Source organism: Cebidichthys violaceus, unplaced genomic scaffold (assembly GCF_023349555.1).
Source record: "Cebidichthys violaceus isolate CVI_PGR_0920_01 unplaced genomic scaffold, fCebVio1.0.p SCAF_61, whole genome shotgun sequence".
NCBI classification, from domain to species: Eukaryota; Metazoa; Chordata; class Actinopteri; order Perciformes; family Stichaeidae; genus Cebidichthys; species Cebidichthys violaceus.
In genome coordinates this window covers 866,722-893,729 of record NW_027176828.1, presented here as the reverse complement: position 1 = coordinate 893,729, position 27,008 = coordinate 866,722, and the positions used below count along the sequence as shown (strand labels likewise).

Sequence of the window (27,008 nt, the reverse complement as noted above, 5' to 3'; positions counted from 1 at the left end):
GGCGGGCCTCCCGGCCGCCTCTTTGTTCCCCTGTCCGCATGCTCCCAAGTACTCCAGTAGGCGCACACCTCCCAGTTCTCCTGTCACCCTGGCATCAGACACACCATTGACCTGCTTCGGAGGACCTTTTGGTGGAAGCGGACACAAGAGTGTTTGTCCTTGCCTGCTCAACCTGTGCCCGCAGTAAGACGTCACACCAACCTCCCGCCGGCTTGTTGCAACCCCTTCCGGTGCCACATCGCCCCTGGACCCATATTGCCCTGGACTTCGTCACAGGTCTGCCACCATCGCAAGGGAACACGGTCATCGTTACGGTGGTTGACCGCTTCTCCAAGGCGGCTCACTTCCTCGCTCTGCCCAAGCTTCCCTCAGCTCAGGAGACGGCTGACAATATGGTCAGCCAGGTGTTCCGACTACATGGGATTCCAGTGGACATTGTTTCTGACCGCGGCCTGCAGTTCATATCCCAGGTCTGGAGAGCTTTCGGCCGGGCCCTCGGCGCGACCATCAGTCTGTCCTCCGGGTTCCACCCCCAATTTAACGGGCAGACAGAGAGACTAAATCAGGAGCTTGAGGCCTCCCTCCGCTGTGTGGCAGCATCAAACCCTTCCAGCTGGAGTACTCACCTGTCCTGGGTGGAATATGCCCACAACTCCCATACCTCATCGGCTACTGGTCACACTCCAGCCACCTCTGTTCCCCGCCCAGGAGGTGGAGATAGCTGTTCCCTCAGTTCAGCTCCACCTCCGTCACTGTAGGAGGGTGTGGAGGGAGACCCGGGCTGCTCTTCTCTGAACGGCAGAGCAAAACAAACGCTTGGCAGATCTCTGCCGCATCCCTGCCCCACAGTACAAAGTCGGTCAAAGGGTGTGGCTCTCAGCCAAGGACACACTGGATCATGATCCCACACGTGTTTGTTTTCTCGGGCCTGCCTCCAGACACCTCCCATGGCCACACCCCCGGATCGGTGCACAGCTGCGGACAATCTGGCTTGTTACCACCTGCAGTTGGACACACTGGATCATGATCCCACTAATCACCGCCTGGCAGTATATCAACCCTGGTCTTGCAGTCCTGGGTTGTCAGTCTGTACCGTCTTCTGCCTCGAGTAATGGACAATCTGCCAGCCTCCGGTGTTGAGCCACGGGACATCACACCGTCGATTTGCCAGCCCTCCGGTGTCGATCCACGGGAATCACACCGTCGATTTGCTTGCTCTCCGGTGTCGGACCACGGGTACCAAATCGTCGATCCGAAGTGTATTGCTGAGGAAGGACTCCACATAATTTGCAGAGGAGATGGAGTCGGATTGTGAACCAAGGCCTTAAGTGAGGCACTGAAGTGTGCGCTAAAGGTAATGAGAAAAGAAGACACTTATAATTTTTCCTGAAGAAGGCTGTGCAATGCAGGCTTTGAAGAGCAGAGGAGTATATTTGAAGGGAGAGGGATCGATTATTTTGGCCAGGTGTCCACGAACAATTGATTGTTGAAGATTCCTCCAAAACCAATAGAAGGATCCACATCAGTAAAGGATTTGAGAGCGACTAAAGTTTCTGTATTATTGCTGTAGAAAAACGATTGTCGTCCTAGTTATCACAAAGCAATGACCAAATCTTAGATCAGATCTACTTCATCTAACGCGACCTCATATCCTGCATAATCGTCTAACGTTACCTCATACAGTACATCCCGAAGCCTTTCTCAAACCACCCCCTACACCCTCTCCCTACCCACTGCCACTCCACTTGCATGTTCACATGGAAGGTCCGTCACATTACCAACCAATTAGTGGGGAGAGGAAGTGTGTTACATGACCCCCCCACCAGCGACTTTTTAGAACAAAGAATTGCTTTTCTTCCCCTTGCAGATGGTCCTGTTGGTTCAGATAGGTGGAACAGCTCAGGACAGATAACAATAGGCCAGAAGCACAGAAAGCACCACACAGGAAGACTGCCGGCAGGCTTTAAGGACAAACAGAACCTTCATACTCAGCTTGTTGGGCATAGTCATTGGCAAAACCGAGTTACAGGTGAGTCACAGAAGTAGGCAATGAGGGAGCAAACCTGTTCTCACTCAAAAATGTGTCAAATACAGATGGTTGGTCAGTGTTCCTCAGCATCTGATACCAATGCACCCTTTAGCTTCTGTTTGAGACACACCAGGCTTTTAACTAGTTCACACCACACAGCTTTAGCCCTGATTTTCTACTCAAGGACAGTTTTCGCCAATTCCCGACAAAAGACAGATGACCGGAAGGAAGATTCACTTAAATGTTGGAGCAATTGGGGGCCTGTTGGTGCTGGCTGGAGACCACAGCATGTGGCCAACCGTAAATATGTAGGGGTTTCCTGACTAGTGATCAGAGACAACTATTGAGATGGGCCATTAGGGAATCAGTGACAACTGGAGGGGCTTGAGTTCAACGACACATGACAGCAATCTAGTTGAACCTCTTTACTGCAAGAAGTTTGAACAATCCAAAATTCTATATTTTATACAGATTCATGGCATAATAGTAACCAGAAGCTGCTTTCTGTTACCCAATACAGAGCATGATGGAAATTGTAATTGTCTTGAAGAGAGGAAAAAAGAGGAGGGTAAGGTGAACTACAGGGAAAAGCCCAATGAAGCGAGATGAAACAGTAAGGGAGAAGTTCAGTCACTCCCACTGAAAGAAAGTTGTCACCAGAGTAAAAGAGCAAGGAGGGATGTGGAGGAAGAAAAGAGATTAATCAGTTGTATGACGAGCACAGCAGCATCTTGTCTCCTCTTTCTGACAATGAAAAGCCTTGATGAAGCCGAACTTTGCTTTCCAGAACTCCTCAACTCCTCCTGCAGGAAGGCCATGCGTCCTCACTTTGTATCTATGCTCACTTACATTTTACTGTCCTCCATCTCTCTGCTTACTGTGACTCTCAACCTGCTCGTCATCATCTCCATCTCCCACTTCAAGTATTTATATGTGTTAAATCAGATATCAAATATCAGATCTCAGACTGCAAAGGAATTATGTTTTTGTCTTTCAGTAACTGCTTTTATCTCTTTGTATAATATATATATATATATATATATATATATATATATATCATATATCATATAAATTGACTACCAATAATGATAAGCATGTTGTTCTCTGATTTTTTCAGGCAGCTCCACACACCCACCAACCTCCTCCTCCTCTCTCTGGCTGTCTCAGATTTCTTTGTGGGCCTCCTCATGTGCTTTCAAATTTTGCTCATAGACGGCTGCTGGTTCTTCGGTGACATCATGTGTGTTCTGTATACTGTTCTGTCTTTTATTATTACCTCTGCCTCAGTAGGAACCATGGTGCTCATATCAGTTGACCGATATGTGGCTATTTGTGATCCTCTACATTATCCCAACAAAGTCACACAAAACATAGTTAAGATCTGTGTTTGTCTGTCTTGGATATGTTCTGCTTCCCTTCAGACTCTGCTGCTAAAGGATAACATGGAACAACCAGGCAGGTATAATTCCTGCTTTGGAGAGTGTGTCGTTGTCATTGACTATAGTGCTGGACGTGCAAATCTTTTTTGGACTTTTTTTGGTCCTGTCACTGTCATCATAGTTCTGTATATGAGAGTATTTGTGGTGGCTGTGTTTCAGGCTCGTGCCATGCGGTCTCATACTGCAGCTTTTCCTCTCAAGTCTTCAGTCAATGTAACTGCTAAAAAATCTGAATTGAAAGCAGCCAGGACTCTTGGTGTTGTTATTGTTGTGTTTCTAGTGTGCCTCTGCCCATATTATTGTATTTCACTCACAGGCCAGGACACCTTGATCAATCCATCATCTGCTACCTTTATAATATGTCTGTTCTATTTCAACTCCTGTCTTAACCCTGTGATCTATGCCTTTTTCTACCCCTGGTTTAGAAAATCGATTAAGCTCATTGTTACTCTTAAGATACTGCAGCCTGGCTCATGTGAGATGAACATACTGTAGAGAACCACTGCATGGTGGTTGAAATAACTTGGTCATGGTGGTGAGTATTTAGTAACAGATGTAAAAGTCTTGTTACAATGACCTTTGTATGAACACTATTACATGCAGATCATATATGTGTCTCTACATTGTGTACTGTTTCAATGCAACACTGAAATCTGCTACTACTCTACTCTAGAAAATGTGTTGCCTTATTTGTTATATGTTTCCTGTAAGTCACACATATAACAAATAAGTTGAAGGATCTTTGGACTAATATAATACACTAAATAGTGTTTTCTTTAGTTATACTGCGTAACTTTAATGCATCTGTCTCTTTCTTGTTTAGAAAAAGGAGCCTGCCAGCATCCTGTCAAGGGGCCTTTCACAGGTTTTACAAATGGTCTGCAAAAATGTTTTAATTAATTGACCTTTATATTGATTATCTCTTTCAGGTAGTTGTGAAACTGTTCAGCACCTGTACTTACTTTTCCTCAGTTTGGTTTGCCCATACAGTGAGAGGTGGAATAAAACTTGTTCTCTCTTACGCAAGTTTACAAAATCACTCCAATGTACCTTGACTCTGAAAATAACACACTAAATATTTATAATTTTTGATCTGCTGCTTTTAAAGGACAACCAAAATGTAGAAATTGAGCCATAACCACTCTGTATTCTTTTGTGGATCCCAATCACAGAAATGAACTATATATAGAACCCAGACATCTGAATGGACAGAGATAGTATAGTATAGTATAGTAGTACTAGTATAGTTTAATATTAAAGTTAGCAAGATGACTCAGCCAAACTTGTAAAGATTGAAGTGGCTGACTTGCAGGTATGTAATGTAAAGGAACAAGTGTAATTGTGTTTGTTTGGTTTCACTGTTAAGTATGACAGGTAGTAATGTGAATATATAATTGGCAGATAAAAAGAAAACTGCTTTAAAAGCTTGAAAGACACATTTTTCAATGAGGGACACCTCAACAGTTAATCCTGAAGAAAATAAGCTTAAGAAGTTTTGGCCACCGGATGATGGCACATGCAATCAAATGGTGGCCTGCAGTGTTTTCTTCTGAACAAACAATAGTAATGTTTACTTAGTCAGGAGAGAACAAAAAAATACTGATTGCTTGATTACTGACTCTGTCTCTCTTTCCCTGGCACACTTTTATCTGCACGTCTCTTTATTCTAAGTGTACTTTTGATCATGTTTCATCTCTCCTTTGTCCTGCAGACCAGAAGGCAACCAACATTACTCACTCTCCACAAATATCAGTTGCATTTGTAATTTTGTAGTTCTGGCAGAGAAGCTCTTCAACTATTTTATTGTATTGGTTACACAATAAACCCTAGCTCAAAGATCTTCAACACCATGTCTACACAGGCATATTGTTAGTGTGACGCCCACCAATGTTTTCACATGTATTAATGTATTTTGATTTATGTACAGCCAATATGGTTTGCAGTGAGCATTGTATATTCTAGAAATATAACTTTATAAAGGACTGACATGCTTTATTTTTGTATGAAATTCACATTCCACCCTGTGGCCAACAGGAGACAGGGTGGTGCTTTGGGGCAGGCTTTACAACAGTAGATTTACGGCCATAACATTGCGATGCTGTTTCCTCATTCTGCAGAGCAGGCGAGATGAACAGACGTGAAATTGTCCTGTGTCATTTCTGCATAGATTATCGTCTGTTAAACCAAAAGACTGTTCATGATCGACATCTACTACCCAGGATCCAAGACCTGACTGACACCCTTGGTGGTTATTCCTGGTTCTGTTTCGGAGTGTGGTGGAGGACTCAAATGGAGACATAAGGGGACGCAGTGAGAAAACAGGTTTTTAATGACAATTGAACACAATAGGAATCATTACCGGAATACAAACAGGGAATCCACAACAAGACAAGACACAAGGGGGGAAAATCCAGCAGGGCAGGCAGACGGGGAAACCGGGAACAAGACGAGCCAAACGGGCAGGTAGATATGACAATGACCTGGCAGAGAGCGACTGAGAGGCAGGGGTTTATATCGTAAGTGCAGCAGAGTGAGCAGGTAAGAGTGATAGAGCTGATGAGGTGGGTGCACTGAATGAGCTGATTAGGAGGAAGGTGAGGGGAGTTGTGCTGATGACTAGAGTGAGGAGAGTGTGGAGTGATGGTAGAGAATGGGCAGAGCTGTGACAGGTTCAAAATCTTGGACAAGGGAAAAGCCTACCATCAGGGTTTTATCGACCAGAAATCCAGATATCTCACAGCCTTTATCACCCCCTGGGGCCTCTACGAATGGGTGCATATTCCCTTTGGCCTTGCTAATGTTCCTGCAGCCTTTCAGAGGAGTATGGAGGAGATGCTTGGCTCCCTTAGGGACAAGTACTGCATTCCATATCTCAATGACGTCCTATGTTATGCAAGGTCTTTTGAAGAGCATGTTGAGTGCGCAAGGTCCTACAGGCCCTCCAGCGTCATGGAGTAAAACTAAGGCCCGAGAAATGTGAACTATTTCAGCGTGAGGTCCATTACGTGAGATGACTGGTATCTGCGGAAGGAGTGAAAATTTACCCAAAAGACCTGGAGGTGGTACTGTTGCTCAAAACCAAGACACCACAGACAGTAGGTGATATCAGAAGGATCCTTGGTTTCCTAAGCTACTACCGATCCTACATTCAGGATTTCTCGCGGATTGCAAAGCCTCTTTACGAGTTGCTGCAGGTGAAACATGGAATGTCAGTGACTCCAACACACAGAGGGAAATCCAAGGGACCCCAACTGTCCTCTAGGGGAATGGTCAAAAGAACATCAAGCAACACTAGAGCGACTCGTGGACATGCTCACAGGCCCACCTGTGTTGGCATACCCAGACTTTAACTTACCATTCATACTGCATACTGACGCATCAGAGCAGGGCCTCGGGGCCATCCTTTAACAGCAGCAGGAAGGGAAGTTGAGGGCCATTGGTTATGGATCGAGAACTTTGACACCTTCTGAGAAAAATTACAATCTACACAGTGGGAAGCTGGATTTTCTTGCCTTGAAATGGGCAGTGTGCGAGAAGTTCAGGGATTACCTGTACTATGCCGCACATTTCACGATCTATACAAACAGCAACCCCTTCACCTACATCATGAGCACAGCAAAGCTAAATGCTGTTGGACATCGTTGGGTAGGAGAACTCAGTGATTTCTGATTTGAGGTGAAGTACCAGCCTGGGAAGGTTAACATAGATGCAGATACATTGTCTCGCATCCCGCTGGATATTGAGAAATGCATCACAGCCTTTACGACAGTAGATTTACGGCCATAACGTCGCGATGACGTTTCCTCATTCTGCGGAGCAGGTGAGATGAACAGACGTGAAATTGCCCTGTGTCATTTCTGTGTCCTGTTTGCAGGTGGGTGAGAAGGTATTGAGTAATGAATGAGTCTGTTTAGATGGGCATGCTGTTTTGGTAAGCTAGGTAGCTAGAAGATCAATCTTCTTGATCTTGATCAGCTTCATTGACTTCATGGTAAAACTCAATACTGTCACAAATTCCCCTTCATATTAGTTGTTTTCATCCTCCATGCCTGTTTACTTAACTGTCATTTCAGATCCTTCCATTCATACCCGATCATCTCTCATTCCCCTCACCTGGTCCTTCACGCTCTTCTCACCTGCAGCTCATTCCCACATTAGTCCCTCACTATTTAGGTCCCCTCACTTGCACTTGTTCCCTGCCAGATTGTCTTGCGTGTCTCAGCCAAGGTCTCCAGTGTTAAATTGTATATGTTGTATTGTTCTGCCTGTTCCGACCCTGCCTGCCTGTTCTCTCAACCTTGGATTTTTACCTATCCCTTATTGGATTTGTTTGCCTTTTTGACTGACCCTGTCTTTACCAATTAAAGAAATCTATGCCTGATTTCTGTCTTTGAGTTGTGCTCTTGGGTTCCCGTAGCTGTAATCCTTACAAATATGGAACGGCTGTCTCAGTAACGGTTATCTATCTGACTCGTGGTGAGACACCACAGCATCTCCCTATTAGGAAATCAGTAACAAACACCCACAGAACACAAGAGAGATTGGATTTTCTTCAGTTCACGCTGATTTATTTGCATCACAAAGTATACAAAGAAACCGAGTTGTCCGGAGTCAACTAACATCACAACAGCATTGTACATTATTTTATACCTCCATTCTACCCTAAGTCAGGGTCACCATTTACTGTGTTTCCACCATCATATGATTTGCAAACAGATAGAAATTATTACCCGACAATCGATCATAAACAAGCAACGATGTTATACAACAAAGGGTTAAACTATTGCCGTATGTATATAGGCAACAGGTCCCTGTGGCGTAATGCTAATGCTTGCGCTGTATACGTGCTCATCTTCTCTGTTGCCCATTTGTCTTAGTATTTCCTAGTCAAGTGTTCCAGAGTTTTTTCTTGTCTATTTCACATTGGTATTAGACCTTACTTTTATATTTCTTGACTCTGCCTTAGCCTTGTGATTTTGGATTACTTTGCCTCAATTTGTACTGAATAAAAAACTTTTTGATTCAACCCATGTCTTTAATAATTTTTTGTGTTTCTGTGACAGAGGGAGGGGGAGAAGGAGGCAGGCTGTTTGTGAGAAATAGTGTTGTATAACATTCTCTCCAGTGGACATTTAAATCACACTATCAGGATGCTAGTCTTCATTCATAGAATATGCATAAGACTTCAAAGCAATCAGCATTTTTTTGTTCTCTCCTGATTTCTGAAGTTGTCAGGATTTAAAAACTTGCATTTTAAGTAAACATTACTATTGTTTGTTCACAAGAAAACACTGCAGGCCACCATCTGAATCCAAATCTTCTTCAGCTTATTTTCTTCAGGATTAACTGAGGTGTCCTTCATTGAAAAATGTGTCTTTAAAGCAGTTTTCTTATTACCTGCAGATTATATACTCACATTACGATCTGTCATAGTTAACAGTGAAACCAACCAAACACAATTACACTTGTACCTTTACATTACATGCCTGCAAGTCAGCCACTTCAATCTTTACATTGTTCTAAGTTTGGCTGAGTCATCTTGTTAACTTTAATATTGAACTGATGTGTCTGCTGCATACTGTCTCTGTCCATTCACATGTCCGGGTTCTATATTTAGTTAATTTCTGTGTTTGTGATGCCCAAAAGAATACAGAGTGGTTATGGCTCAATTTCTACATTTTGGTTGTCCTCAAAAAGCGGCGGATCAAAAATGATAAATTATTGTAAGTTATATTGTATAGAGTTATACAAGTTATTTTCAGAGTCAAGGTACATTGGAGTGATTTTGTAAACTTGCATAAGAGAGAACAGATTTTATTCCACCTCTCACTGTATGGGCTAACCAAACTGAGGGAAAGTAAGTACAGGTGCTGAACACAGTTTCACAACTACCTGAAAGAGATAATCAATATAAAAGTCGACCAATTAAAACATTTTTGCAGACCATTTGTAAAACCTGTGAAAGGACCCTTGACAGGACGCTGACAGGCTCCTTTTTCTAAACAGGAAAGAGAGAGACGCATTAAAGTTACGCAGTATAACTAAAGACCTGTTGGATCCAAGAAAAGAAAACAATATTTAGTATATTATATTAGTCCAAAGATCCTTCAACTTATTTGTTATTTGTGTGCCTTACAGGAAACATATAACAAATAAGGCAACACATTTTCTAGAGGAGAGTGTTAGTAGATTTGAGTGTTGCATTGAAACAGTACACAATGTAGAAACACATATATGATCTGCATGTAATAGTGTTCATACAAAGGTCATTGTAACAAGACTTTTACATCTGTTACTAAATACTCACCACCATGACCAAGTACATTTTTCTGTCTATTTCAGCCACCATGCAGTGTTTCTCTAGAGTATGTTTGTCGCATATGACCCAGGCTGCAGTATCTTAAGAGTAACAATGAGCCTGATGGATTTTCTAAACCAGGGGTAGAAAAAGGCATAGATCACAGGGTTAAGACAGGAGTTGAAATAAAACAGACATATTACAAAGGCAGCAGTTGAGGCATTGATCAAGGTGTCCTGGCCTGTGAGTGAAACACAATAAAATGGGCAGAGGCACATTAGAAAGACAACAATAACAACACCAAGAGTCCTGGCTGCTTTCATTTCAGATTTTTTAGCAGTTACACGTACTGAACACTTGACAGAGAAAGCTGCAGTATGAGACCGCATGACACGAGCCTGAGACACAGCCACCACAAATACTCTCATATACAGAACTATGATGACAGTGACAGGACCAATAAAAGTCAAAAAAAGATCTGCAAGTCCAGAAATGTAGTCAATGACAATGACACACTCTCCAAAGCAGGAATTATAGCTGCCTGGTTGTTCCAGGTTATCCTTCAGCAGCAGAGTCTGAAGGGAAGCAGAACATATCCAACATAGACAAACACAGATCTTAACTCTTTTTTGTGTGACTTTGTTGAGATAATGTAGAGGATCACAAATAGCCACATATCGGTCAACTGATATGAGCACCATGGTTCCTACTGAGGCAGAGGTAATAATAAAGTCCACAACAGAATACAGAATACACATGAGGTCACTGAGCAACCAGCAGCCTTCTATGAGCACAATTTGAAAGCACATGAGGAGACCAACGAAGAAATCTGAGACAGCCAGAGAGAGGAGGAGGAGGTTGGTGGGTGTGTGAAGCTGCCTGAAGAGATAAGAGAACAACATGCTTATCATTATTGGTAGCGTCAATTGTCTTATTGACAATTGACAATTGAGATAAAATCAATGACTGAAACACAAAAATATTTTTTTTTTCTTTCCAGATCTGATATTTTTTGTTAATTTCCATTAACCATTCATTTCTGTACAGCTACCAGTTTTATAAATTGATTAAACATATGAATACTTGAAGTGGGAGATGGAGATGATGACGAGCAGGTTGAGAGTCACAGTGAGCAGAGAGATGGAGGACAGTAAAATGTAAGTTAGCATAGATACAGAGTGAGGACGCATGGCCTTCCTGCAGGAGGAGTTGAGGAGTTCTGGAAAGCAAAGTTCGGCTTCTTCAAGGCTTTTCATTGTCAGAAAGAGGAGACAAGATGCTGCTGTGCTCGTCATACAACTGATTAATCTCTTTTCTTCCTTCACATCCCTCTTTGCTCATTTACTTTGGCGTGAACTTTCTCTTAGTGGGAGTGACTTATTGTTTCATCTATCTTCATTGGTCTTTTCCCTGTATTTCACCTCCCCCTTCTCTTGTGACCAGGACAAGATGAAGGGAGATTACAGCTTCTGGTTACTATTATGCCATGAACCTGGATAAGATAAAGAAGTTGTTGTAGTTTTCACACTACACAAATTAATAGAACAACGTGACATGGCCGTAGTCATGCTTGAACACATGTTTACTTATTAGCCTATTTTAAACAGATCTTGACATTGTGGATCAGTCAAGGTGTTATGTGTTATGTTTATTCACTAAGACATCCAACACCCGAGGTTCACGACAACTTTTGTTGTAGCTAACTGACAGGTCCAGATATTTAGAATGCTAGATATGTGGAATAAGCCTGCAATGCAAAAAAGCTGGAACTTCCAGAGCTGAGGGGAAATTAATGCAGAAGCCTGGTCACCTTTCATTTTCGGCCTACTTTGGGGAAGGAAGACATGAAACAAGGGCAACAAGATGAGGAGACTGAGAGAAAAAGAAAGAGAGAAGGTGATGGAGATGTAATGGGAAGAGCAGGTACTGCTTATTATAATTATGCTGTTCAACACAAATAAAAACCCATCTGATCACATTCAAAGTGTTATTACTACATAAATGTATGATGACGGGCACACCAAACAACGGCAGCAGACACCTTGAATACAGTTTAAACAAATGTTTTAAATGACAAATGACTGCGTTGCCTCGCCTCTACCCCTACCTCCCACGAGTTGTTGCCCCGCGGCCTGTTCCGAGAACTGACGGACCTGACGACGGGGTGCACTCGCGGCGGGGGTGGCTGGGGCCGCGCGTCCGCCGCCAACGGAAAGCAACCGCCATTCGGAACCTGAAAACCTAGTGCGGTGCGGCGGCCTCGTCCTGGCTGTCTCTCCCTTACTCTCCTATGACAATAAATATTCTCATTTTAAAATTGACATTAATGTAAGCGTTTTTGATTAAAAAAGAACAGCAACTAAAATATTTAGACGGAGCTCCATGGTGACTAGTGCTATTTTCAGAACATGCCTTGCGGGCGACTCATATGGTCCCTGCGGGCGACCAGGTGCCCATGGGCACCGTGTTGGCTACCTCTGGTATAGAAGAACACCCACAACATTTGTTTTTATATGCTAATTGAGCAAAATGCAAGTATGACACCAATTACATGAGATATGGATTTTCTTACATTGAGGACAAAAGAGGGCAAAAACATCAGTCTGTTTTGTGCAGCGAGGTTCTGGAACAAGAAAGCATGAAGCCGTCAAAACTGAAGCGGCATTTGGAAACAAAACACCCTTCTGTCAAAGATAAACCTGTTGAGTATTTTCGAAGACGACTTCAAGGCCTGAGGACATCACAAAAGTGTCTTACTGACCTGCAGCCGTGGACATGGACGTGTTGGATCAATCCGCAGCGGATGAACTTTAAACTATACCTCTGTCAAATGACACTATGAGTAGGCGAATTGAAGACATGTTGGATGACATCAAACAACAGACCACAGCTCGAATTTAGGCAAGTGGTCATTTTGCATTACAAATGGACGAATCTACAGACATAACAAACAAAGCAGTTTTACTTATTTGCGTGAAACATGTGGGACGGGACTGACAGGAACAATTTCTCTGCACAAGAAAGCTCCCTACTACTACGATTGCAGAGGACATTTTCAGCTCAGGTTCAAACTGCACTATCTTTTCATTAAATACATTTGAGAAGTTGAAAATTTGGGTCGCGTCTTGTCATTAGGGGTGATGGTGGGTCCCGCAGCCAGACCAGTAGAGAACCACTGGCTTAATCAAATAACCACCGAGTAGAGTAAAGATAAGCACAAGATCATCAACTTCACTATGTCAACACCCACATACACACAAATACACAATCAAGCAATAACAACAAACAAATAAGCACGGTAATCTTGGCATTGTACAATATGTTTGCCGTACCAAATTCAAGTTATTTTAGTGAAAAATACAGAGGTCTGGACCCCGGTGACCTAAATGGTGGGAACCAAACTCCTAGAGAGGGGACTTATGTGGAAGGACACTTTACTTCTGCTGGGGGTCTTCAACACATGGGCAATGATAGAGGAACCTGAAGAGAGGTAAACTGATCCCCACCTGGTGGTAAGTTAAATGAGTCTTTCATAAAGACTTCACTGAAATCCAAATGTGTCTACAGATGAATATCTAAATAACGTCAACTATATAATCAGAGTTGTACTTGATTCCATAGCACCTGCAAAAATCAAAATCGCAGCACGCCTTGGCTAAATAATAATACCAGAGAATTAAGTCAGTACCTCCAAGTCTGACGACGGTTCTCTGCAGGAAAACTGTGGATTACAGTGGTTCATTGCCCCAAGCGAGGGAGTTCAAATATTTTGAGGTCTTGTTCCTGATTGAGGGTAAAATGGAGCATGAGATGGAAAGGCGGTTTGATGTTGTGTACCAAATCGTTGCAGCTAAGAGGGAGCTGAGTCAGAAGGCAGATCTCTCGATTTACCAGTCTGTCTATTTTTCTCACGTAATTTCATGAGCTTTGGGAGGTGGCTAAAAGAATGAGCTTGCGGATACATGGCGCCAAGTTGAGCTTCCTTTGTAAGGTGGCAAGGCTCAACTTTGGAGATAAGATGAGGAGCTCAGACATCCAGAGTGAGCTCGGAGTAGAGCTGCTGCTCCTTCACGTCGAAAGGAGCCATCTGAGATGGTTTGGGCATCTGGTCAGGATTCTTCCTGCCTTTTCCTGGTGTGTTGGTCACACTATTATATTAAGTTTTATAACTTGTTTCGGTAACAAGGACCACACCCCGAGCATATCTCATTTACTCTGCACAAATTAAATACATCTGACCCACTGACTTCCTCTTTGACTCAGCTTCAACATGATGTGCGACGGACAAGCAAAACCTAAACCGCTTACTCTGTACAAAGGCTCTTTCTCTACCCTTCCAATAACAAACAGTTTGAAGATGACCAGCTATATCCTGAAGTCCCGGACATCCATCCACCGAAGTCATCAGCGCACACAAACAGTCTCGGGGGGAGATTCCGAATTTCGCTCTCCCAGATCCAGGTGATCGAACTACGCGCGCATATCCCACATTTCCAAGTGGACCGTCTCTCGTCCGAAGAACGCAATCGTTCAGCGCAACATCCCTTTCCAATTAAAAAGCAAAACTTTTGAAACTGTTCACGGACTCCGAGCCTCCAGAGCACTTCCAGGTTCTCCGCACCACATCAGCCACAATGCCGATGAAATCATGACGCAGGCATCCACATCAGCCCTTTTAGAGGGCCAGGTTGTGTCCCACCCTCTTCAAGCTTCTTCTGTAGCAAAGACATCTCACCTTGAAATTTATTTTTCCCAGACTTCACTATAAACCCATGCACATTCATCTCTCCATCCCAGCATCCTTTCCTGTTCTCTTGCTTCTGCATTTCATGTTCCACCCACCTCTGCCAACTTTCTCCCCTCACCTCGACACCGGCTACCTCAGCTGCACAGACCACTCTAACAATAGGGATCCACAGTGGATCATTGGCCAGCATTAACCATTCCACCTTAAATGCTCCCTTATTTTCCACAGCTCCACCAGCAACCAGTTCCAGTGTCATTCCGACTTAATTTTCTCCACCTTAGCCACAGCACTACCTCCAGCAAGCCCAGTCACACTCACCCAACCATCACCTGTGGCACATGCTCAGGCAACAGATTCTCACCGGTAACTACATCGACCTTGCTCAATAAACAAATCCATCCACATGCAGTCCCAATTCCCAATGAGCAGAGCACAGCCTCAGATCCACAGGCAAGGCTCTGCTGGCTGTACCTAAGTCCCTAAGTGAGTTTTTGCAATCATTGCCCCTCAGCTATGCAAATCCCTCCCTGAAGATCTGAAACTTTCAGAATCAGTGAAATGTTTTAAAATAAATCCCAAAACTTATTCTTGGCACAATGTCAAACATGTTTTCAGTGGGTGTTGGGCTTCACCCGGGTTTTCTCTTGTTACCAATTCTGTTTGTGATCTTCATGGATAGGATCTCAACGTGCAGCTTGGGTTGAGAGAGTGTCCAGTTTGTTGACCTTGCTTTTCTTCTCTTTGCAGATGATGTGGTTCTGTTGGCTCACATAGGTGAAGCATCTCGGGACATAGACCAAGAGGCCAGGATCACAGAAGGCACCACACAAGAAGACTGATGGCAGGCTTTAAGGTTAAACAGAGCCTTCAGACTCGGCTTTGAGAGGAGAGTCATTGGCAAAAACAAGTTACAGGAGAATCACACAAACGGGCAATGAGGGAGCAAACTTGTTCTCACTCCCAATTTGTCAAACACAGACACTTGGTCAGTGTTCCTCAGCATCTGATACCAATTCACACTTTAGCATCATGTGACACCTGGTTTTCAATTAATGCCTAGGTCACACACACTACATCACTTCAGTTTTTGGAGCTCCCCGAGGAAACCCCCAATGTAAGAGGTTTGTTGGCTCAGCACTTGCACACGGTGCTTCATTGCAATGTGTGAACTGTTCAAAGATGTCAGCCGGGAGGCTCGCCAGGGCATTGCGGACTCATTTCACATATCTAGCATGCTAAGTGTTTAAAACTAATATTTGAACATGCGTTAAGCATGATTACGGCCATGTCATGTCGTTTTGGTGAGTCATGTAGTGTGAAAACCAAAACAACTTCATTATCTTATCCAGGTTCATGGCATAATGGTAACCAAGCTGTACATTCCCTTCTTCTTGTCCTGGACACAACTGTCCTTAAAAGGAAACTTTGGTGTGTTGTGATGTGCCTTGCTGTTCCCCATTGCAGAGCATGATGGAAATTGTAATTGTTTAGAAAAAACGAGGAGGGGGAGGTGAAATACAGGGGAAAGCCCAATGAAGGTGAAGATGAAACAGTAAGGGAGAAGTTCAGTCACTCCCACTGAAACAAAGTTGTCACCAGAGTAAAAGAGCAAGGAGGGATGTGGAGGAAGAAAAGAGATTAATCAGTTGTATGACGAGCACAGCAGCATCTTGTCTCCTCTTTCTGACAATGAAAAGCCTTGATGAAGCCGAACTTTGCTTTCCAGAACTCCTCAACTCCTCTTGCAGGAAGGCCATCCGTCCTCACTCTGTATCTATGCTCACTTACATTTTACTGTCCTCCATCTCTCTGCTCACTGTGACTCTCAACCTGCTCGTCATCATCTCTATCTCCCATTTCAAGTATTCATATGTTTAATCTAATCAATTTATAAAACTGGTAGCTGTACAGAAATGAATGGTTAATGGAAATTAACAAAAAATATCAGATCTGGAACGAAAAAAAAATGTATTTTTGTGATTCAGTCATTGATTGTATCTCTCAATAAGACAATTGACGCTACCAATAATGATGAGCATGTTGTTCTCTGATTTCTTCAGGCAGCTCCACACACCCACCAACCTCCTTCTCCTCTCTCTGGCTGTATCAGATTTCTTCGTGGGCTTCCTCATGTTCTTTCAAACTGTGCTCATAGACGGCTGCTGGTTCTTCGGTGACATCATGTGTATGCTTTATCAGTATCTAGGATACATCATTACCGCTGCCTCAGTAGGAACCATGGTGCTCATATCAGTTGACCGATATGTGGCTATTTGTGATCCTCTACATTATTCCAACAAAGTCACACAAAAAAGAATTCAGATCTGTGTTTGTCTGTGTTGGATATGTTCTGCTTTCCTTCAGACTCTGATGATGAAGGATAACCTGGAACAACCAGGCAGGTATAAATCCTGCTTTGGAGAGTGTGTCGTTGTCATTGACTACATTGCTGGACTTGCAGATCTTTTTTTGACTTTTATCGGTCCTGTCACTGTCATCATAGTTCTGTATATGAGAGTATTTGTGGTGGCTGTGTCTCAGGCTCGTGCCATGCGGTCTCATACTGCAGCTTTCTCTGTCAAGTGTTCAGTACGTGTAACTGCTAAAAAATCTGAATTGAAAGCAGCCAGGACTCTTGGTGTTGTTATTGTCGTCTTTCTAGTGTGCCTCTGCCCATATTATTGTGTTTCACTCACAGGCCAGGACACCTTGATCAATACATCATCTGCTACCTTTGTAATATGTCTGTTCTATTTCAACTCCTGTCTTAACCCTGTGATCTATGCCTTTTTCTACCCCTGGTTTAGAAAATCTATTAAGCTCATCGTTACTCTTAAGATACTGCAGCCTGGCTCATGTGAGATGAACATACTGTAGAAAAGAGCTGCATGGTGGTTGAAATAAGAAAGAAAAATGTACTTGGTCATGGTAGTGAGAAATTGAATAACAGATATAAAAGTCTTGGTACAGTGACTTTTTATGTAAACACTGTTACATGCAGATCATAGATGTATCTTTACATTGTGTACTGTTTCAATGCAACACTGAAACAACTTAGAAAACTACAACTACTTTAGCTATTCTTGGAAATCTGTTACTTGACTCCTTTGAGGTCAACATATAACAAATCAATTGAAGTATCATTGACACATATAGAAATGCTGTTGACGTATATCTGCACGGTGCTGTGGTGGCCAACATATCTCCTCACAGCAAGAGGGGACCAAGTCTGAGTCTAGCCAGAATTTCTGTATGGAAAATGAATTACAATACATGGATGTTGGCATTTTTGGATCCTAACAGGTCTTTAGTTACACTGTGTGACTCTGTAGCTAAAGACCTGAAGGGGTAATGAAACTCTCTTTTTTCTGTTTAGAAAAAGGAACCTGCCAGCATCTTTTCAAGTGTATATTAAATTATCTCAAGTGCTGCCGCCACCAGAGACTACTTGTCAACGCTGTGCAGAAGGATGATATTACCACATGGAATGACCTAAAAATTTGAATTGGTCAACCTTATTATCTATTACCTTTACCAAGATGACTTGCTGGTATGTTATGTAAAAGGTTGAGTATCATACTGTTTGGTTAATCTATTAATTGGTATGACAGGTATGACAGGTCTTAATGTTAGTGTACAATTGGTAGGAAGAGAAATCTGCTTTACTCCTTGAAAGACACATTTTTCAAAAGAGGGACAACAATTAATCTGGATGAAAATAATTTATCAAGTTTTAGCCACCAGAAGATGGCACATACAGTCAAATGGTGGTCTGCAGTGTTTTCGTGTGAGCAAACAACATTACATTTACTTTCAATGCAAGTTTGTAAATCCTGACAACTCCTGAAATCGGGAGAGAATGAAAAAAATGCTGATTTCTTTAAGGTCCTATTTATTCTAAGAATATAGACTAGCATCCTGATAATAAGGTTTAAATGTCCAATTGAAGTAATGTTATGCAACACTCTTTCTCCCCCTCCCTCTGTCACAGAAACACACAGATACATTAGTTCTGTCTCTCTTTCCCTGTCACACTCTTATCTGCACATCTCTTTATTCTAAGTTCAGTTTTGATCACGTTTCCTCTCTCCTTTGTGCTGCAGACCAGAAGGCTATCAACTTCACCTTAGCTAACACAACTACGTTCAACAGTCCTCACTCTCCACAAATATCAGTCGCATTTTCAATTGAGTGCAATTCGAAAGTATGTGCTGCATACTGCAAACTAAATTAACAATTAAGTATTATATTATCAGCTGACTATTCACACTCAAAGCTGTGGTTGCAAATGTATTTAAGAAACCTTTTTTTGTTATATTTGTTGACAGCCTGGCCCCCTCGTTTCAAATGGTCTAGAACACTGTTCCTGTTTAGACACACTGTAAGTCTACCTGCTGCTCTCCTTACAGTTTATAATGTGATATGACAGGCAAACCGATGATGCAGTTATTTTGTTTACAGTTCTGAAAAGACCTAACATATTAATGTGAATATTACTGCCACTATATGAATTACAGAAGCATTTTGGGGTCATAGACTGTTGGAAATATGGATGTAACCCTAACCCGTACCCACCTGTCATTCAAAGTGGCCACGTCCTTTATTATGCCTTCCAACCCTTTCACTGGGTGAGTTATGTAAAAATGCTACATATTTTGTACAATTGTCATTGACTGGGATATTAGCAAAATAAACCAAAACTGTTTTTTTTACCTTGGACTTCCATGTTGTCTTCATTTCTCAGCACTGAAAGTTGCCGCTTGTTTGAGGTACAAGAAAAGTTTAAGCTGAAGTAATGACAATTGACACATTTGATTGTCTATTAGAGAACATGATTCACAAAGGTTTAAAATGAAATAAGATAATATAGACCTTTATTCATCCCAAGGGAAATTGTGGATCAGCAGTTCCGAAGTGTGATTATATGGAATACAGATAGAAATATAAATTGTCAAGAAGGTGCAATTTGAGAATAAAATGAAATAAAAAATATTTCCATATAAGAACAACACTGTGTTCCCAGCCATTACATCTTTAGACTGTACTTCAGTGTATTCAGCTATACAACAGAAAATACATTTCTATCTTCATAGAAGGATTGAGTGATGGTACTGACTAGTTTGTCTCTAAAGTAGCTTCATACCACAATAGTCAGGCTAAATAATCTTTCATGTTGCAATGACTTTCATTGATTTTCTAAACCAGGGCTAAAACAAAAGGCATAAATCACTAGGATTAGACAAGAGTTAAAATAGAACAGCCAGGTTTCAAATGTTAAAGATATGCTCTTGCCTGAAAAAGAGGGAAAGTATAATGGACAAAAAACATATCAGGAACACAAACTCAACAACACCAAGAGTCCTGGCTGCTTTCATCTCAGCTGTTTTAGCAGTTATACCTACTGCACATTCTTGTCTTGCCCTTATCTTTTGGTTTTACACCCAGATTGCACCAACAGGAACAAATGACAGCCACGGCACATGGCTTTTCAGTTTCAATAGCAGCGAGTCTGGGGGACAGTGTCATATTGAGTTAGCTATCCATTCAAACCGTATCTTGTGAGTTTTTTTGAGCTAACTGTCCAGCTGGAGACTAACGTACACATAATACATACATTGCTTCAAGGTGTAACACAACCCTATATATGGATCTATCTTTATTAGTAGTTTATAGATTATATAAGTTGTGAGCTGGCATCTTTGTTCATTGTCTAAAAATTATGTATATATATATATATATATATATATATATATATATATATATATATATATATATATATATATATGCTGAATTCCTTGCATTAGACCAGGGGTATTCAATTAAAATTCAACGAGGTCCAGTTAGAGAGAATTTCCTTATGCAAAGGTCCGGAACATCACAATAATGTCTAACTTGCGCTATGATTTAGTCCCATATATATTGAAGTAGCCAAGTAGTTGTATTAACGTCTGTATGTAGTCAACAACCAATTCGGATGTATACCCAGTAAGGGGGCAGCAGGCAGACCAACACTTGAAGAGACTGCGGCAGGGTAAGCTAAGTGTGCGGGAGTATGTAGGCAGATTTCGGAGTTTGGCAGTAGAGTATAGCTGGAATGGTAATGCCCTCATCATTGCATTCCAGAATGGGCTTAACAGGGAGATTGGAAGGGGTTGGCTCTCAGAGACGAACTAGGGTCTTTGAATGAATTTGTCAAGTTAACTATTAAAATAACTGACCAGGTTACTCAGTTGCGTGCCGAGACAGATTTTTCCAGAGCAGTTGCCCACCCCTCAGGGGGAGGTGGGGGTGCCAGTGCTAACATGCCGCCATAACCAGAGCCTATGCCGATAGGTAGTTGTGAGATGGATCATTTTACTGCTGTCGCTAGATCCCAGTCCTCCTTGAGAAAGATCCAATTAGTGGCAAGGATGTCATGGCAATTCCAGAGTGTTAATGTCACAGCACCCAAAGACTCCGGAACAGATGGGAACTTCATAGACAAAGCGCTTGTTAACCAATTACATATACCCATTAAGTCCCTTACTAATGCTATTAAGACCAATGCCCTAGATGATTGTCATCTAGTCTGGGTAGACTCCCGCACTGTTACCCTCTCTGTTCTGGTGTCAGGCAATCACTTTTCAGTTTGCATGTTTTTAACTCTCCCAGAGTCCCTTTAGTGTTGGGCTCCCTGGCTTGAGGCTCATAATCCGCAGATTGACTGGAGAACATTATTCAGTGGAGCTCTCAATGCTTGTTACAGTGTCTTCAATCCGCGTCCCCACCTGTTAGCTCAAATACACCCAGTTTTATTGAAGAGCCAGAATTATCAGCAGTTCCTCAGGCCTATCACAATTTAGGGTAGGTGCTAAGGAGAGAGCCCTATCCTTACCACCCCATCACCCCTATGACTGTGCTATCGAGTTAAAGTCATGTGCCACCTTCCCCTCCAGTCGGCTGTAAAACCTCTCCCAGCCTGAGAGACAAGCCATGGAGAGTTACATCCATGAGTCCCTGGCGGCTGGAATCATATCGCCATCATTGTCCTCCTTGGGTATCGGGCTTCTTCTTCGTGGGCAAACAAGATGGGACTCTGCAGTCGTGCATTGACTATCGTGGAGTCAATGACATAACTGTAAGGCACAAGTATCCCCTCCCACTTATTGAATCTGCCTTTGTTTCCATCCAAGGGGCTCTAAGTTAGACCTGCGGAATGCCTACCACCTGGTGAGGATCAGAAAGGGTGAGGAGTGGAGGACGGTGTTTAACACTCCCCTGGGCCATTTTGATTATCTTGTCATGCCTTTTGGTCTTAAAAACGCCCCTGCTGTATTTTAAGCTCTGATTAATGATGTGCTTTGTGACATGCTCAATCACTTTATATTTGCCTACCTGGATGACATCCTTATCTTTTCCAGTACCCCGGAGGAGCATTAGCATGTCGGTCAAGTCCTCCAATGCCTCCTGGAGAACCGGCTGTTTGTGAAGGCAGAGAAGTGCAAAATCCACGCCTACTTTTGTGTGCTTCTGGTGGCCGTCTATGGAGCAGGACACCAGAGAGTTTCTTGCAGCCTCTCCAGTCTGCGGGCAAAACAAGAGATCCAACAAACCAAGCCCCGGCCTCCTACGCCCCTTGCCGGTGCCCCGACGGCCATGGTCTCACATTGCCCTAGATGCTTTCACCGGCTTGCCAGAGTCAGACAGTAACACAGTCATTCTTACAGTGATTGACAGGTTCTCCAAGTTTGCTCACTTTGTTTCTCTCCCCAAGCTCCCTTCAGCTAAAGACAAGGCCAATGTCCTCGTTATCGAGGTGTTCCAGCTCAATGGTCTACCTTCTGACATATTGTCGGACTGTGGGTCGCTGTTTACCTCTTTGGTGTGGAGGGCCTTCTGCTCCGCCATTGGTTCCTCCACATGCCTCACCTCTGGTTTCCAGCCATAGACTAATGGCCAGACTGAGAGGACAAACCAGGAACTGGAGATAACTTTAAGGTGTCTCATCTCCCAGAACCCTTTTACGTGGTCCTCACAACTGCCATGGATGGAGTATGCCCACAATACTCTGCTCAGCTTTGCATCAGGTATGTCGCCATTCCAGTGTCTCAATGGTTATCAGCCATCCCTGTTCCCTTCCCAGAAGCAGGAATTGGAGGATAGATAAGATGGACTTTTCATATTGTCATACAGATGACAATAACGTAAAGGTTACATTGTATTTAGGATCAAATATACCCTTGTCCAGACATGAAAACAGTAGAGGTGTTTATTTGATTGTTAAGTGTTGTGTATTTACAGAGACTGTTGCAAGAACCAAGCAATTCATAAACATTAGAGAAAAAAATTATGTTTACACACACACACACACACACACAGACACACAAGAAAATGTTATTTTCTATATTTTCTCTGTACATATTGCATATTCTTTTTATTCTTAATACTGTGAAAATTTGCACATTCTTGCCAAGCTCATTTTAAACAGATAAATTGGACATATTTTTTTAAATAGTAGGCCTTTTTAAAATGTTTTTATTGTACTTTTTTTCTGTTCCATATTAACTTTTCTTGTTCATGCCCTAAAACACTAAAGCACATTCCTTGTATGTGAAAACCTTTTTGTCAATTACATTCTGATACTGATTTTCCTCCATAGGCTTAAATTTTTATATCACGAAAAAGTTTCAAAGGAAATATCAGTTTCATGGCATTCTTCGACTACTAACAAGAATATTTTGAATAGGCATATAGGTATTGAACTGAAACATTTTGTATAGTCATCAACTATTTCCTTTTACTTTGTTCAAGTCTTCTATAGTGGCGATTTGCATAAAAATAAACAATTCAAATGTTTAGGAAATAAAAGATAGCATAGATATATATTTTACTGAATGGACCTTGAACACACCACAAATGTCACTAAATGGAACCTCCATACCAGAGTCGTACAGCTCTGATCTGAACTTTATAACAACAGCTGTTGCAGTCAACTTTTTGTTCACAATGTATCATTATCAGACTAGCGACTAGAAAGTATCAATGCCATATCAAAGCTTCTTTTTAATCTATGATGGTTATACTGTGTAATTAATCTGCGATTCATTTTATATATTCCAACACTGCCAATTTAAGGTACTTTTTGGCTGTTATAAGGCTGGAGTGTTTGTTCCCTCTGAATTGATTAAAACTACAGCAACACTTCAGATGAGTGGCAAGAGTCTCAAAGACACAAAACAAACCGGCGCACACACACGTGTTACGTCACTTACTCTTAGGAGATTTCCCCACACACACAAACAAGGTGTGTCAATGCAGGAATCAGGACACCAAAGATATAGTAGCTTCTTCAATTCTTTTGGTTATGAAATAGTGACTTATATAACCGCAGTTATGGCCAAATTGGTTATTTCTGAAACTATTTATATAAAATATAAATAGTTTATATAATATAAGATACATAATTGTTGTTTGTTTATAAATGCAATATTTAAATATCATGATGCTGGGTCTAATCGCCAAAGATGAAGATTTATTGTGCACTATGTATTAAATTAATTTGTTCACTCTGAATGCAGTCTCTCCTGATTGAAGTCATCAGATGTAAAACAACTCAATCCTCATAGACACACAAGTCAATTTAACATATTTTGTTACCTCTAGAGCTACACTAAAATGAACATCCCATACGACAATTGCTATATAGTTCAAAAGCACAATCTAAAACTAAACTAAACTGCACAGGGACAACAGACGAAAATTAGCTCTCTCTCAGCCTACTCTGGCACATTTAAAGTGAGGGGGAAACTGAAATGTTAATTAATGTTGATTAACCTGTTCAAGGTCTTGATCAAGTTTAACTTGATTATCTATAAATGCACTTAAAAGTAATTTAAATTTTTAAAATATGAGATAAACTAGTGGAAAAACAAGCTGTGCCCACGTGTGTGCACCTGTTCTTATAGTTTTTTTTACATTGAGTAATTACTGATGACAGCTGGAATGTTTCCATTCAAAACAAATGACATGAGATGCTGCTGTTTTGCTTCAGGCAGCTCCACACCCTCACTAACATGTTTGCAATGTCACCAGCTCACAGGCCTTCAGACACTGATTATAGGCTGCCCTTGTTGTTCTTTGTCATCGCCCCTGTTGAACATAATCACCGTGAGAAGAGTTATGTGTGTTTGTCTATATTGGGACTAATGCTGCGGACAGTGTATGATTGTCAGTACAGCTGAGGATCACATTCCTCTGATCACTACTGTCACTTTTTCTATATTTGTGTATTTCAGTATTTGTGGTTGTTTTTTTCAGTATTATCCTTTTATTATTTTTTTTGTTTTGTTTTCCCTCACTAGTATTCTTCTCTCGCAGCTCAGAAAGCATTTGTTTTGTTTTGTTTTGTTTTGTAGAATACATGATCTAAATGCTGGACTCTCTCTGGATCCTAGGATATATAATTTTTCTATCCCTAGTTTAAAAAGTCTGTTAAGCGTATTGTTATTCTTTAAAGACTACCACCTCCCTCTGTTGTTCATTGTCTGCGTTGCATCTACAATGCAACTTGCTGCTGTCCAGGTCTACAGTATGCTACATGATGCTCTTACACAAACCTGCATTTTGAAAGAAACAGGTCCTGGAAATGTGGTTGTACCTGCATACATTTTCTGTTCTAGTCCTAAAAGTTGACAAGATTGCGACACACATACATTTACATTATATATATATATATATATATATATACATATATATATATGTTTCTATTATTGCACTACATGTTTGTGATTGCACTATATGTTTGAACCATGTCCTGTATCTTGTTCTGTACCTGTTGTGTATCTTTTTGTTTGAACTTTAAGTTCATTCGTTGATTCTTTTTTTTTTTTACAATGTGACCAGGGAAACATAATTTTGCTCCTCTGCACTGTATATAGATGAATGACAATAAAGTCTCTCCTATCTTATTTTTTCTCAAATCCTCCTCTTTGTCATTTCAGTTATATGGCTGCCATGTCATGTGTACATATTTAAAATGTTTAGCTTTGAGTTTGGAAAGATAGTTTGGATCAGGTTTTGCTTTATCGTTTTATCGATAAAATTAAAACAAATTAAATAACAAATAAAAGGTGATACAAAAGTTACACTTAAATGGGATGAAAGGAGACAAAAATAGATAATGCATGTAATGGAGAACACAATTACTACCCTGGTTAACAGCAGCAGAGAGGAAGGGGGCTCAGTCAGAGCCACCCACTACTGGAACACTCTTCCTATTGAGTCAAGAGAAAGCACTAATGACCTAAATGTTAAACAAATACTAAAGAGAAGGCTTAAACCTCCAATCACAATTTATCATTTATTGTATCATGTTGTATAGTATTGTGTTGTATTATGCTCTACAGTGTTGTACTATAGTGTTGGATGTTGCATTCTACTGATATTAGGCCACTAAATTGTAATTAACAGCTCAGGGACTACGGACGAAAACGAGCTCTCTCTCAGTTTACTCTGACACATTTAAATTGAGGTGGAAACTGAAATAGGGATTAATGTGCAGTGTCTGTGGTAGATAAATCCAAAAATAAATTATTACAAGTCGACATATTTCTGTTCAGGCTAAGGGTCTAATTTTAGACCCCATGCAGCGTCTAAAGCATGTTGGTCAAACTTTGAAAGATTACAGAACATATCCAACATAAACAAACACAGATCTTAACTCGTTTTTGATTGATTTTGGTGGAGTAATGCAGAGGCTCACAAATAGCCACATGTCAACTGATTATGAGCACCATGGTTCCTACTGAGGCAGAGGTGATGATGTATGTTAGATACAGCCACACAGTACACATGAGGTCACCGAGTAACCAGCGGCCGTCTATGAGCACAATTTGAAAGAACATGAGGAGGCCAACGAAGAAATCTGAGACAGACAGCGAGAGGAGGAGGGAGTTGGTGGGGGTGTGGAGCTGCCTGGAGGGGGAAAAAAACAGCAATGGTTGTATCAATATTTACAGTATCAATCATTCAGATATACTCAGCAATACACGGTTATTATTATATACCAGTTTCACAAATAAATAAATGATTTGGCTACTTGAAGTGGGAGATAGAGATGATGACCAGCAGGTTAAGAGCTGCAGTGAGCAGAGAGATGGAGGACAACACAATGTAAATCAAACGTTTCTTCAATGTGAGGATGAATTGGCTTTCTGCAGGAGGAGTTGATGAGTTGTGGAACGCAAAGTTCAGTTCCCTCAATGGTCTCCATCACCAGTGAGGAGAAGCTGCTGCACTCTCTTCAAAGTTCTTTTTAACTTTCCCATAAGGTACTTGTTGACTATCGGTCTCGTGCCGGTATTTAGCCGTGGATGGAGTTTACCACCCACTTTGGGCCGCATTCCCAAACAACCCGACTCCGAGAAGACCGGATTCCGGCACAACGGGAGCCGTTACCGGCCTCACACCGTCCACGGGCTGAGCCTCGATCAGAAGGACTCAAGTCCCCGAGCGACA

At 41.7% G+C, this 27,008-nt stretch overlaps 3 protein-coding genes across 3 annotated transcripts; 2 read left to right on the top strand and 1 right to left on the bottom strand.

The window, feature by feature from the left end:
• Positions 1-2,740: 2,740 nt before the first annotated feature.
• LOC137890080 (trace amine-associated receptor 13c-like) lies at positions 2,741-3,963 on the top strand. Its single transcript, XM_068734176.1, has 2 exons — positions 2,741-2,952; positions 3,147-3,963. Exons 1-2 carry the CDS (start codon positions 2,741-2,743, stop codon positions 3,961-3,963), a joined length of 1,029 nt encoding a protein of 342 aa, XP_068590277.1.
• A 5,865-nt stretch (positions 3,964-9,828) lies between these two features.
• Positions 9,829-11,061, bottom strand: LOC137890062 (trace amine-associated receptor 13c-like). The gene is made up of 2 exons (XM_068734158.1): positions 10,850-11,061; positions 9,829-10,645 (listed from the first exon to the last, which is right to left on the bottom strand). Exons 1-2 carry the CDS (start codon positions 11,059-11,061, stop codon positions 9,829-9,831), a joined length of 1,029 nt encoding a protein of 342 aa, XP_068590259.1.
• Positions 11,062-16,163: 5,102 nt separating this feature from the next.
• On the top strand, positions 16,164-17,390 carry LOC137890059 (trace amine-associated receptor 13c-like). The gene is made up of 2 exons (XM_068734155.1): positions 16,164-16,375; positions 16,574-17,390. The coding sequence occupies exons 1-2, from the start codon at positions 16,164-16,166 to the stop codon at positions 17,388-17,390; spliced, it is 1,029 nt and encodes a 342-aa protein (XP_068590256.1).
• The last annotated feature ends 9,618 nt before the right edge of the window (positions 17,391-27,008 follow it).

Coding starts and splice junctions, on each gene's coding strand:
- LOC137890080 (XM_068734176.1), top strand. CDS start 2,741: ATGACGAGCACAGCAGCATCTTGTCTCCTCTTTCTGACAATGAAAAGC. Junction 2,953..3,146: donor ATCTCCATCTCCCACTTCAA/GTATTTATATGT, acceptor TGATTTTTTCAG/GCAGCTCCACACACCCACCA.
- LOC137890062 (XM_068734158.1), bottom strand. CDS start 11,061: ATGACGAGCACAGCAGCATCTTGTCTCCTCTTTCTGACAATGAAAAGC. Junction 10,646..10,849: donor ATCTCCATCTCCCACTTCAA/GTATTCATATGT, acceptor TTATCTCTTCAG/GCAGCTTCACACACCCACCA.
- LOC137890059 (XM_068734155.1), top strand. CDS start 16,164: ATGACGAGCACAGCAGCATCTTGTCTCCTCTTTCTGACAATGAAAAGC. Junction 16,376..16,573: donor ATCTCTATCTCCCATTTCAA/GTATTCATATGT, acceptor TGATTTCTTCAG/GCAGCTCCACACACCCACCA.